The sequence below is a fragment of the Penicillium digitatum genome, chromosome 4 (genome assembly GCF_016767815.1).
Source record: "Penicillium digitatum chromosome 4, complete sequence".
In the NCBI taxonomy this organism is placed as follows: Eukaryota; Fungi; Ascomycota; class Eurotiomycetes; order Eurotiales; family Aspergillaceae; genus Penicillium; species Penicillium digitatum.
In genome coordinates, this window is record NC_089387.1 from 925,550 (window position 1) to 938,461 (window position 12,912).

Sequence of the window (12,912 nt, forward strand, 5' to 3'; positions counted from 1 at the left end):
TTGAGCCCAAGAAGTACAAAGAGCGGAAAGAAGTAACAGCGGTCACCCCAGCTAAGTACCAGATACCCGACTTTCCCCCGGTGGACCCGACTGAGACACGATGTGTTTCTGGGAGATGGGTGTTCCAGGGGGATCCACCGTTCATTTTATTTTATTTTTATAGTCGACTATTCCAAGTTTATGTAGATGTGTATAGAAACTACTTGACTCGAAATGTAGAGTGTATTCAAATTTGGAGCACAGATGCTACTTTTAATCTAAATCTCCGTACTATTAATTTTTCTCTTCAATAGTTTCAGAACCTGACACCTACTGATTTCAATTCCTATTTCCAGCCCCATTTGCCTTTTACTTCGATAATTCGCCCATTAGGATTGTGGGTCTCCTTCTCTGACACTCCGTATAACAAGTAAATATGACTACCTCCTGATTGTCTAAAGTTTATCGAATCATATCTAACCCCAGACGGCACATAAAGAATCGAAAAAAAATACCCTAAAAAACCACATCACATCACATCACCTCCATCCACTCGCACGGCGTTATATGTCAAACAAGGCGCAGCGGGCGCTTATATAAGGGGCCAAGTACTCCGTGTGTGGCGTCGAGACAAGTCACCTATGCGGGTACGACACCCTAAACACCACTGAAACTGAGACTGAAACTGAAACTGATTGAGAAAAAACCACCCCCCCCCCCCAAAATTGGATTGATCCAATTTGGAGGATCTAGTCTAGATATGCTCACAGGTGACCTTATTTTAGAGGATCACTAACACCATCCTGCTTACTGAAATTAGAGATGCCCACTCGATTAGTCTGTCACAGCCCTGCGTTCGTAAATGCACAGACCATGGGTGCGTGCCCGGGTTCCAGCGCTTGCATATTATCTGTGCAGTTCTTAAATAGGTGATGCCCATGTCCATGTTGAATATACTCTGTCCTAATGTACAAAAGTACCACCGGTGGGATGGAAGATGACAAATGGCTTCTTCTTTCCCAAAGTTCGGGCCTCGGGCCATTATGGATCCCTGAAAAATCCTTTGGATCCAAAGTACTCCGTACCAAAGCCCAGCATGACCTTTGTTTCATAAATTTCTTACTATTGGGACTATTTGAGCTTTTCATAAGGATCAGGATTCAATTATTAATTTATCTGAGATGAACACCCTTGTCGGTGGACATGGACTATCCAACTCGTTAGTCACTCCAGACAGGTATAGGTCCTGTAGGTAGGTACGGAGCAGGAATGGATCATTCATTCTCCATGAGGAGTGCAGTCTTGTGCATGTAAAGAGGCTCTATACTTGTACCAGGTTCCCAGCACGGTCATGTGGGTGTAGTAGTGGGGGACGTAAACAGACGATGATTCACTTAGACTGTAGTAATCTACCACAACAGAGATTGGGGAAATTCTCAACAGACCATCTTATCGAAGTGACACATTCATATAGGTAGAAAACACACAAGCTCTTGGAAAGAATCATCGCACCTTGGATCTTTCACCACGGACAATATCGTAACCAATTCATAGAGGCCCAAAATAGCAGGCGGTGAAACCCGACTATCGATAACCCACCTTTTTTTCTTCGCGATGATCCCCGACTTGGAGGTCCAAATCCTGCAAATTTCCGAGGCTAAAATTTCAACTTTCGAAGCCAAGCGACAGTAAAGAGAGGAACCTACTGTCTGACAAATTCTGACACAGCCACCCACAAACCACCAACTCCACCTCTACCTCCCGCATCGACTCCAACAGCCCTCGACAAAGCGTCGAACTCGTTAGATCAAACCTACATACCTCACACCCTTCTCCAAAGACAACCCAATGCCTGCATCAGTCCATTCCCAAGACCTGGACCAGTCCATGGTCGACGCAGAGCAGGCCATCGAGCTGCCCCAGTCCAATGACCCCATCCTTGAGGAGAGACAGATTGTCGTGGTACGTATCTGATCTGCGGAAATCCGAATTGATTGATATAATTTACGGGATCTCTGGATATACCTAGTTTAAACAAAAGCTAATGCCGTTATTTCTCACAGCTCCCCGGCGCCACCGAAACCGCCGCCTCATTCCAGTTCGAAGGCGAAGGCCACACCATGGGCAATGCGCTGCGATACGCAATTATGAAGAAGTGAGTATTTGCGCTGTGCTTGCAAGACTAGATTTGGGGTTGATACCAGGTGTTTTCTCACGAACATTGGAATCCTCGGTCTGGTCTGGAGAAGAAGAGGATCGTCACTGACTGGTTGAATAGCCCCGCCGTTGAGTTCTGCGGTTACACCATCCCCCACCCCTCGGATCCGAAGATGAATGTCCGTATTCAGACTAACGGTATGTGCTACTACGTTTGCTATTTTCTTGTCTATTAAAAGAATGGTGTGTTGGAATTGTTACTGACTGCGTGGCTCCAGATACGACTACTGCTCTTGAGGCTTTGGAGAAGGGCTTCAATGATCTGATGGACCTGTGCGATGTCGTTACAGAGAAGTTCACTGCTTCACGTGATCAGTTCAATGCGGAGAGTGGTAACCGTATGGAGGCATGAGTTGGCTTATTTGCAAATGTATTATTAAATTGGCGTTTCTGGGTAGAGGGAAAAGTACATTTTCTATCTTGGGCATGAGAAGTGCTTGTTTGGGGTTTCTTTGGTATCTATATATACACATATGCACGAAATACTTGATGAAGATAGAGGGGTCATTCGTATGATGTGTACGAAACTAAAGATTTCCTAGAAGTTCATGCTGCCGTAGCTTAGCATCAAGTCTCGAAGCCTGGCGTATGAAGAAAAACTAGATAGGAACGAAGTAAGATAATGGAATGGCTTATTCAGACAATATATACACATCATGTCTATCGATGGCGCAGCTCCTTGAAGTGCCACATCGCGGACCAGAAACGAGATGAAGAGGATAGGAAACGAGGGAGAAAGTAGCAGAAAGAGGGATTTAATTGCGACCCTCAAGGAAACCAGAGACGAAGTTGCGGGGTAGCCGCGCGCCAGGGTCTTCTTCTGGGCGGAAGTACTTCATAACATGAGAAAGCTGCTTCCAGTAGTTGAGCGTTTCCTGCCCAGAATCCATGTCAGCATTTGATCCTGAGATTGCGAGGAATACCAATAATGGACAATCAAATAGCGACAAGGGAGAAGCAACATTTGCATCTCGAAATTGTCCTCTTGAAAGAATCCACATGTCCACATCATGTATCTCGACAGAGAGGGTGGACTGGACTAACCTGGAACTCGGCGTGGCTCTGAAACAGCAGCACATCAACGACAGGCAGTTGGCTGACGTAGCGGTGCTTCTCAAATTCCTGGCGGATCTTCGTGCGGATGGCGGATACGGGCATGCCCAGGGAGTACATGGTCTGGATCTCCGGGGACTGTGTTTAGTGAGGTCACGTTAGCTGAGTCCATCGAGGGGTCAAGTTGTAGCTTTTCTAAGCCACAGAATTAAGAGCCACTAGTAAGTCCACTCCTGCCATTTCCGCTTGGAACAGAGAAAAGAGCATGTCAAGGGAGAAGGTGTGTCGGTCTAGGATGTCGGGGTGAACTGACCGCACGGAGCCATTCACGGTACGACTTCAGGACTCGGAATTTCGCATCGCCCCAGTTGACAGCTAGAAAGTGAACAGGTAAATTAGCACCTTTTCGCGGGTGGGAGAGACTCCATTGACAATCCCGCCGGGTGGACGGCGGAACGCATCGGGCGTGGCAGGGACGTACAGGAGCGCGAACGCTGCGCCAGGTAGGTAGGGTTGATAGTCATTTTAGAGGAGAGTTGAGTGCACACTCAATCCAGTGCGGTTCAATCACTGGGTGCAGGGAGACGGGGGAGAATTGAACGTGAGTTCCTGAGCTATGAGGGTGGAGGTTTCGATCTGAGGTTGGTGGTGGAATGGGCCGGGCTCACCGCCTGCCTTTTCAAAAAAATTCTTTGCGAATTTGGGGATTATCGGACCGTCTTGCGCGACGTTTCTTTGCTCTTGTTTTTTTTTCGTCGAAGATTTTTCGATAATTCTGATAAAATTGCAGGGCTATTCGGCTCCTCTTGGGTTGTTGAAGTAATTCCAACTCATTTCTCGTCATCCTGTCAATTTTTGCTTTCCTCTCTGAATCCGCCTCGTCTCAACTTAATCAACCGTTCAATTCCTCAAGTGCTACGAAATGGCTCCTAACGTTGGAGGTGCAAAGGGAGGCGCAAAGGGAGGTGCTAAAGGAGGCAAGTCTTCCAGCCTGTCGTCTGCCTCGCGCGTCAGCAAATCGGCCAAGAAAGATGGTCCCAAGCGTCCCCCGCCCAAGGAACAGAAGACCAAGCCCCGGACTGCCAAAGAAAACCTGAAGAAAAAGAAGAAGAGAGTGTACACCGAGAAGGAGCTGAATCTGCCCGAGTTGAACCAAATCACACCTGTTGGAGTGATCAAGCCCAAGGGCAAGAAGAAGGGCAAGACCTTTGTCGATGATGCGGTAGGTTTTGCCTTTTACTCTCTGTTCTATTAAGTGCACTTTATCAAAGCCTGGTGCTAATACTATCACCTACAGGAGGGCATGATGACAATTCTCGCTATGGTGAACGCCGAGAAGGAAGGTCAGATCGAGTCCAAGATGATGAAGGCACGCCAACTAGAAGAGATCCGCGAGGCAAAGAGGGCCGAGGCTGAGGCCCGCATGAAGGAGAGGAAGAACAAGTTTGACGACGTTAAGGATTCCATTCGTCAAAAGAAGAAGGGCAAGGGTGGTGACAAGGCCTCGGAGTCTACGAGTATCAAGGATAGTATCTCGAAGCCCGGGCGATCAAAGAAGAAGGCCGTTGCATTTGCTTGAAAAAAAGTCTGAATATTTGTGTCTATACTTTGTCTATGTACTTAGATGTCGGGGTTCGGCGTTTTCACCGGTTTATCAATCTATGTCTATCGGAACAGAAACATCATTTGTGCAAAAAAAGCCCCGGAAAACCCCCGAAAATGGTTCGCCCATTGTAAACCATGACTGACCTGTTGCGTTCGATTGTGGTGATGGTAGCAATTGGTTGGGAGGGCGGGAATGTTTGAGAGGCAGCCAATTACAGGCCCAGAGGTAGTGCGAGTTTGCGTCGCATCGAGACGTATTCGGGCTTAGGTGCCAGATCGGGCTCTTTGTTGGCGCCAGGGTGGCTGGCAATATTTCCAGGGAGTCGTTCAGGGTGTTCGACAACACCAGGAATACTAGTGTCGATTTCCCTAGCCATTTTGTTCAAGAAGTTTGCCACCTGATGGAAAGTTAGTATTGTGTTCAAATTCGATGCCAATGGCCAGCTTCGAACTACACACCGGCTTGACAAACCACCTGTCCCCTCCGAGCTCGAACCAGCCTAGATGACCACCCCATGATGTAGTCAGCATGACTCCATATGGTGTTTGGGTCATTTCCTGGTAGGGAAGAGCCTCACGGCAAGCAATCTGATAAAGTCAGCGATCCTATCACGGTTGAGATGGAAGAACTTGGATAACTTACAGGGTCATCCTCTGCTTGAATGCTAAGGAAAGGAATCCTGATGGCGAGCATGGAATCGGTGGAAGTGGCGTCACGGTAATACGCTCCTTCGGTGGGGTAACCCCAGGTCGGACATTGCAGAGCTCTGTTACATGTTAGAGTCGTTTTTGTTTTGAGATCACGGATTCTTCGTACCGGTCGAACTCATGGAGGTAAGTAATCTTTCTTATGGCATCAACGTCGATCCGGGGATTTGTGGAGACTTGATCAACATGTCTGTTTTCCTTGTGGTTAGTTGACTTTGCACATCGGCCGAACAGACACGAACTCACGCCTCAAAGAGCTTCTTCATACTAGTTCCCATAGTTCTACTATAAACCTCTTTGCCAAGCAAGGTGCTTCGCAAAATAGTAGAGCTAATATCCAAGTTCCATGGGCTCGCACAAATCACGGCTGCCTTCAGTTGACAGGCGTCACCTTCCTCTCCCAGATACTACAGTGTGTAAGTGAGGGGGTTTGGACAGTCTGCTTTGCGGGGAGGGGCGCATACATTGGTGAGGATGTTGGCACCGAGTGAGAAGCCAATTCCGAAAAGAGGGCGATTGGGGAACTGCGCCCTGAGCCACTTCACAGATTGGCGGACATCCCAGGTAGCTCGAGCGTTATAGAGAACACCGGTACTGATTTTAGTCTCTGCACATCCTCTCGAGTTGACAACACATGCTTCCCAGGCACCTTCTTTCACCAGAGGCGCTAGGACTTCCCGCAAGTAAATTTCATGGGAGCCACCACTCAGACCGTGAAGAAGCACAAGCATAGGCTTAGTGTCATCTGAGGGCAACATAGCAAATTCCTCCTGAGAGAAAAACGAGGTGCGTGGTGGCAACCCTGACTTTTGGGTATGTTTTCTCGCTTGATCAATAAGTTCCGGGTCTTGAGGAATGTCGTATGGTGCAACTACGAAATCCATGGCAAAATGGCCGGTGAACGCGGGGGTGTCCGACTCAAACATTTTGCGCTTGTAGTAAATAGGAACAGTGTCGTATTTTACAGTGGTCCAGCAAGTCTGCAGGTGCCCATTGAACAAGAAAGGGTTTAGGTTGCACGTTTCTGGTGTGGCAGACAGACAGACATCCACAAACGTAGTTTGTTCTTTGACACCCGAGGCGCCGGGAACTTTGGTTAATATCAAGTGATTATCTTTGGCGTGATAAAAAGCTATGCGGCCCTTGGGACGCAGCCATGAAACCAAACCCATGGCGATCAACCCGGATAAGAGGACTGATAGGGGGATTGAATTCAGAAGTGTTGAGATGATGTCGAGCATGAGGGGTATCTAGACACAACAGAATGCTGGAATTGAGTTAATGGACAAATCGATTTCTCAATAAAGGCTGTTCAACGCTGATATGCTCTTGAGAAAGAAAAAAACTGGCTTGAAACACAAAATGCAAAAATGCAAAATCATGGATCCAATCTTTGATACCAGACAGACCTCGGCAAAAAAAAGTTATGCTTGGATTTTCCGCCCAGGCCCCTGAATTTCTGCCGTGTGCCCATGGTTCAAGGTTGAGTAAGCCAATTTCCAATTGATCCCCATACACGTGATGTATAGACCAATCAGGTGATCTGAGTCTTAACGTTGGCTTAGTCATGATAGTGGTGGGGGGCCCGAGGCCCCAGGCTGCACGGGCACACCTGCTAATGGGCTTTTATTTTGTTTGTCCTACACCAGAAGTCAGTTGACGATGTCATAGCGCATACAAGGCCCAGGCTCGGACTTGATGCAGGAAGCCCACCTGGTCTAGTGAAGGGAAAATTTTGTGGGCATTCCGCTGAAGATGAAGTGATGATGATAAGATGCTCAATGCGGCAATTTCCTTTCCGCATGCGGAAGCCCTAAATTCACTTCCGGCGTGAAGCACAGGGAGTTATCCCCAGGTCTTCCGACAATAGCAATGTTCCTCTTAGAATGGACCTAGTTAAATGTAGGGTTGAAATGTTAAAGTATCCGGTGTTCTGCAAATAGATCATCAGACAAAGAACGAGCTGAGCCACCAATGATCAGATCCTCTTTCTTCTTTAGATGTAATGCTGATAGCATTAACATCTTATGTGACCCAGTCCCATGGTCCGTTTCCGGGATTCTTTATCTTTCCAGACTATTTCAAGGTCAACATTTCCATACCTTCTCTCTTTTTTTTCCTTTGGTGATGCAGCACTGTTCGTCACACGATGCATCAGATCTCTACTACAACATGATAGTAACAACTGAAACGCTACAATCCTTATTTTTGATTCACAAATCTCTCATGAGGCCTGGTTATCTAATATCTTCGAACGACCTTGGATTCAAGCACCCATGACTTTAATAAGAAAGTCCTCATCCGACATGTCCGATCGTCTACACCGTACCATAGAGAAGTTTAAGACTATGATCAAAATGGGACTCTGGTCCCCGAAGCAAGCAAAGAAGCAACAGGAGGATGGCCATGGACGCTGTTACCTAATGGAATTACCCACCGAGTTGTTGTTGGAGATCATATCTCATCTGACAGTGCTGCCGGAGGCTGCGCTTGCGCTGACCAACAAGCGCATGTTCTTGATATCTGGAGAAGTCCTGCTTTCTAAATCCCTCCGGTTTAGCCGTGATTTTGCGCCGCTTTTCCACCATTACCGCAACGGACACAACTTTGTCACACCCCGTTGGTCATTCCTTAACCTGTTGGAAACCTCCCGCTGGAAATTATGCTCCAAGTGTTTGAAACTCCACCCTCCAGCTGCCTTTTCGTCCAGAGAGCTGAGGCGAAAGCCAGAGACTCGAACATGCAATCTTGGAGAGTTCGCAGGGGTCGTTGACCTGTGCCCATGCAAGAAATTAACTTTCCGCGACAAGCTCGATCTCGCAGATCATGTTCGAGTGCTGCAGGAAATACTGCAACCCTTGAAATCAAAATTTGAGACCGTCATTAACGACCGCTACTGCTGGCATACATGCACCGAGCAGTATGGCCCAACCGAGCTGAAGATATCGTTATTTCCAGAAATCAGTGCCGACAATCAGCTGACTGTTCGCACTGAATATGAGCTCACCACTGAGTCGGGCCAAGTTGGCAAGGAAGACTATATGACACCCCGCTTCGGGTGTGCGCATAGATCGGTAGACCTGTGGCTCTCGAGCGTTCACCAAACCACTATATGTCGCCTCTTCGACTCTCTCTGCTCATCCTGCAAGCGTATATCAGTCTGCAGTGCATGTGACACGACGTTGACATGTCCACGAAAGTCACCATTCCATCTTGAAAAATCTGGCAGGGCGACATATTCATTCTGGACCCAGAGAAGCCTGGGAGGGACGGGTCCAGTTCCTGACCCAGCTTGGGGAGCACAAAGAATCCATCCAGCCGAACCCTCAGTTAGTGTTGAAAACTGCAACGAGTTGTGTCCTTGGACAGTACGTGAACATCCAGCGCTCTCATTCGCGCCGAGCATAGAGCAGGAAATTATCGATTCTGGAATAGGTAATTTACCCATCAACCAACTTTACACATACATCAACATGGTTTAACGGATATGTTCAGCTGCGAGAGAGGCCTTGGCAGCTTCGGCAAGATCATAAGGAATTAGTGGACCAAATGGGGTTCATTTTCCCTCTTGTTTGCGTCTCTTGTCAGTATACATTGTACAATGAACGTCATTTAAGCGTGTTAGGTTTGTCTTTCGTTAGCATCAAGTATCTAGGCAATTTGCCAAATAATTCAATGATGCAGAGAAGAAGTGTTGGGCATCTCTTTCCGTGGCTCTTCTTTTGACATCATGCAAGGTCCTTTGTTGGAGTCCTCAAATAGATATAACATATTTTCCTTGTCTTATCCAAGTGCCTCATTGACCGAGAATACAACACAAACCAAAATTGCAAACCGATGAAAGACGACTTCTCCGTAACTTTTCAGATGTACGAGTCCACAAATACCGCGATGAAGAAGAGTCGCATAATCGCAACTTCTCTTATCAGCTGACCGCCCTGGGGTTTCTCCGGACCGACATAATCCACGCTCACCATCTCGCGCGTTTGACTTGATCCTCGATTTCTACAAGTATTGTCTGTTTCATCGGGGCGATGAGCTACCCACCACCTGGTCCCGGCCAATACCCGCATTATCTACCGCCGCCGCAGTATCAACACGGGCAAATTCCCCCGCAGATACTGTACAATAATGCCGTTCCTCCGCCGCCCCCATACGATGCCTATGGCAAGCCAGCAATGTATCCTTCGGCTCTGACACCTTATCCTTCATATCCATCGACATATACTCCCCAGCCACGGCCACAGCAGCAGCAGCAGACGCGTCCTCCACCGCAAACACCCCCGCAGCAGCCGCTTCATTTACCACCACAAAGTCTCCAGCCACGCCCGCAGCCAGGACCACAGCTTCTCCCTCAACTACAATCCCCCCCTCCCCCTCAGCCACCTCCTCCCCCACCTCCGCCTCCGCTTCAAATTCAACAAGAAGAGTTGCAACATCAATTTGTCAATCCGGCTCAACTTTTTGTACAACAACCTTTGCCTACTGCTCCGCGATCCCGATACACCCAACTCTCTCCTCAGTATGGCGAACCACCTTTCGTTTCGAGTGCTAGCCACCCCCAAATACCTCCAAATACTTTGCCAGCTCCGTCGCCAGTTATGCCTATTCATGTGGCCCCTGCTCCGCCTCCCATCACTCCTAAACCAAATACCCAAAATAAGCAAGCACAAACCAACATCCATACACCGCATGCACGCCCTATCACTAAAGCCGACGCCACGCCAATCAAGATCTCTCCCAAAGTAGAGCCCCAGAAAAAACCTTCTACGCCCATTGCGACCCCGAAACGACCCCAGCCTACTCCATCGCCGGTGACACATGCTACACCGCAAGTCATGATCCCAGCTCCTTCTCCGGTCGTTCAAGCCAGAATTCAAACTCAGATTCCGAAGAAGCAGCCTCAACCACAGCATATTGAAAAAATGAGACAGCCGAGTCTGCCAAATATCGAAAAGTCTGGGAAGCCCGCACCTGCCAACTCTACAAAGCCCCCAATCGACTATCAGGTTCTGCTTTTGTCCCTGGCTGATGAGTATCTAAATGCTGCTCATGTTCGTGGAACAACGACATCATTGACCGCTAATGAGACGGACGTCGAGGAATATTACAAGCTGGTTGCTACTGGATTGGGTTGTTTGGAGGCTGTCTTGAAGGTTAGTGAGATGCTCTCTTGAAGAATTTTCGTGTCTATACTAAGCAAATGATATGATAGAACTGGCGATTGCAACCTCGCAAAGAAGCCCTTGTTAGACTTCGCTATGCGCGTACATTGTTCGAGGAAACAGACAATGACATCGAAGCGGAAACAGCATTGAGTAAAGGGGTGCGTATTTGCTTCCTTCCTCCGTTCTCGAAACAGCCACTAACTTGACGCAGATCGATCTTTGTGAACGAGTTAGTCAACGGAAACCTGATGGCGAATTTGTTTTGATCTAACTGTCATAGAACCGTATGCTTGACTTGAAATACAGCATGCAGCACCTCTTGGCACGAATGCTCCACAAGAGTAACCCTAAAGCTTCCTTGAAAGCAGTCGATGGAATGATACAGGATGTGGAAGCGTATGTGCCATTCCACCTTCTTCGACCACAGGATGCTAATAGCTAAAAGGTACCGTCATGCCGCATGGGAGTACGCATTTCGTTTCCTTCGAGTATCACTCTCGTTGTCATCTCCGTCACACCAAGACTCTGTGCAAGCGTTACAACATCTTCACAGAATTACGGCTATGGCTAGTCGTAATGGGGACAAGGCTGTTTCAGCGATGGCGGCCGTTATTGAATCACTTGCGCATTTGCAGCAAGCGACAAATTCTGACTCGATCGAGCAGGCACAGCGCGCTGTGGCCGCCGCGCGAAGCCATCAACTGAATGACGAACTTCGCTATATACCTCAACTTACAACCATGATTCAAATGGTCGATATCTGCTGTAGTCTTCTTGAGTACGATGTTAACCAGTCTGGACAGAAGCTGAAGGTCATGCAGTCTTTGATGGACGAAACACTTAGCGACAGCAACTGGCGTCCCGATGGGTCATTTTCGGTCCCCCTCAACGGTAAATCCGCTGGGCCTTCGTCCATCGATACAGGCGATATCTTGCAGGTTCATAATGGGACATTGCTATTAAGTTTCAACTGGCTTCCTCAGCACGATCTTTATGCGCTTTGCTATTTCTTAAGCTCAATCACGCTCAGTGCCAAGAACTCATATGATGGCCGGAAAGCAGAGAAATATCTCGAGGAAGGGCTTCGAATGGTTCAAAGCAATTTCAAGGCCCCTCAAGAAATCTCAGAATCAATGGTCAATGCCCACCGTCGGGTTCAGTGGCGTCAGTCTCTTTACTGTAACCTTCTTCTTCAACGAGTCTTCCTGGCCTGCGCTCGAACCGATTGGGATCTTGCCAGCCAGACTCTCAGTGACCTTCGACAAATCTTCGAAGAGCTTGGCTCCAACCTTCCGGTTACGATCGAATGTCTGATGGAATACGCCGCGGGCACCATCGCACAAGCAACTGGCGATCTCAAGGCTGCGCTGAACATATTCCAATCACCAATTCTGTCACTGGACCCCGCAACCAGCAAGACAGGACGCAATGACCCTTGTCGTGATACACGCATCCTCGCCGGTCTCAACACTGTCCTCATTCTCCGTGATCCAAGTCACCCATCTCACTCCCTGCTCAGTGCTATTCTCACAAACCTCGAACCCTTTTGCAAAAGCAGTCCAAACAAGTACATACAAGCTGCATACTACCTTGTCTGCGCGACCGTTCACTCCGAGTCCACCATCCAGACAAAACAGTATCTTCAGCAAGCTCTGCAGTCCGCTACCGCAATCAGCAACAGCCAAATCACCTGCATGACCCTGACATTCATGAGCTGGAAGTACTTCCGCGGCGTGGTCGGCGAGCAAGCCGAGAAAAGCGCTCGAGCTGGCCGTGCAATGGCCAAACGAGCTAACGACCGTATGTGGGCGAGCGTCACTGACGACATGCTAGCTGAGACTCTGGAGCGACAGGGCAAGGGCGAGGAAGCGCAGAGCGTCCGTGAGGAAGGCCAACGCTTGGTATCGGGTCTTCCGCCCCTTCTGAGACGTTCGGCCTGATTGACTTTCGTCTACTGCTACAAACATGATATGCCTTTTTGTTTTGTTTTTTCACGTCTTTCCCCTTGGCGTTTAGTTCAGAACTGTTCCTAGGGAGGCGCTCGTTTACGATACCATTTGATGGCTACTAGGGAAGGCGTTTGATCTTCTAGGGATGCGAGCCGGTAAATGATGTTATTGGCGAATCAAGAAACACCTTTTCGATACCCTAAGCACACCTTTTAACCCATCGATACGTAGGA

General features: G+C 48.3%; 6 protein-coding genes across 6 annotated transcripts; 4 read left to right on the top strand and 2 right to left on the bottom strand.

Annotated features, from left to right (window-relative positions):
* Positions 1-1,827: 1,827 nt before the first annotated feature.
* On the top strand, positions 1,828-2,548 carry Pdw03_0306 (DNA-directed RNA polymerase, dimerization; the record flags this gene model as incomplete). Its single annotated transcript, XM_014682010.1, has 4 exons — positions 1,828-1,941; positions 2,043-2,134; positions 2,258-2,334; positions 2,415-2,548. The coding sequence occupies 4 exons, from the start codon at positions 1,828-1,830 to the stop codon at positions 2,546-2,548; spliced, it is 417 nt and encodes a 138-aa protein (XP_014537496.1).
* A 403-nt stretch (positions 2,549-2,951) lies between these two features.
* Pdw03_0307 (NADH-ubiquinone oxidoreductase B14 subunit, putative) lies at positions 2,952-3,773 on the bottom strand (the record flags this gene model as incomplete). Its single annotated transcript, XM_014682011.1, has 4 exons — positions 2,952-3,071; positions 3,241-3,387; positions 3,563-3,624; positions 3,731-3,773. The coding sequence occupies 4 exons, from the start codon at positions 3,771-3,773 to the stop codon at positions 2,952-2,954; spliced, it is 372 nt and encodes a 123-aa protein (XP_014537497.1).
* Positions 3,774-4,171: 398 nt separating this feature from the next.
* Pdw03_0308 (60S ribosomal subunit assembly/export protein LOC1) lies at positions 4,172-4,828 on the top strand (the record flags this gene model as incomplete). The annotated part of the gene is made up of 2 exons (XM_014682012.1): positions 4,172-4,471; positions 4,547-4,828. The coding sequence occupies 2 exons, from the start codon at positions 4,172-4,174 to the stop codon at positions 4,826-4,828; spliced, it is 582 nt and encodes a 193-aa protein (XP_014537498.1).
* A 238-nt stretch (positions 4,829-5,066) lies between these two features.
* On the bottom strand, positions 5,067-6,734 carry Pdw03_0309 (putative AB-hydrolase YheT; the record flags this gene model as incomplete). Its single annotated transcript, XM_014682013.2, has 6 exons — positions 5,067-5,252; positions 5,314-5,442; positions 5,498-5,621; positions 5,672-5,752; positions 5,809-5,969; positions 6,027-6,734. The coding sequence occupies 6 exons, from the start codon at positions 6,732-6,734 to the stop codon at positions 5,067-5,069; spliced, it is 1,389 nt and encodes a 462-aa protein (XP_014537499.2).
* A 1,185-nt stretch (positions 6,735-7,919) lies between these two features.
* Pdw03_0310 (Tetratricopeptide-like helical) lies at positions 7,920-9,103 on the top strand (the record flags this gene model as incomplete). The annotated part of the gene is made up of 4 exons (XM_066099563.1): positions 7,920-8,620; positions 8,817-8,891; positions 8,947-8,997; positions 9,058-9,103. The coding sequence occupies 4 exons, from the start codon at positions 7,920-7,922 to the stop codon at positions 9,101-9,103; spliced, it is 873 nt and encodes a 290-aa protein (XP_065957290.1).
* A 493-nt stretch (positions 9,104-9,596) lies between these two features.
* Pdw03_0311 (Major facilitator superfamily domain, general substrate transporter) lies at positions 9,597-12,670 on the top strand (the record flags this gene model as incomplete). The annotated part of the gene is made up of 5 exons (XM_014682015.2): positions 9,597-10,718; positions 10,778-10,888; positions 10,942-10,959; positions 11,011-11,126; positions 11,176-12,670. The coding sequence occupies 5 exons, from the start codon at positions 9,597-9,599 to the stop codon at positions 12,668-12,670; spliced, it is 2,862 nt and encodes a 953-aa protein (XP_014537501.2).
* Positions 12,671-12,912: the final 242 nt, after the last annotated feature.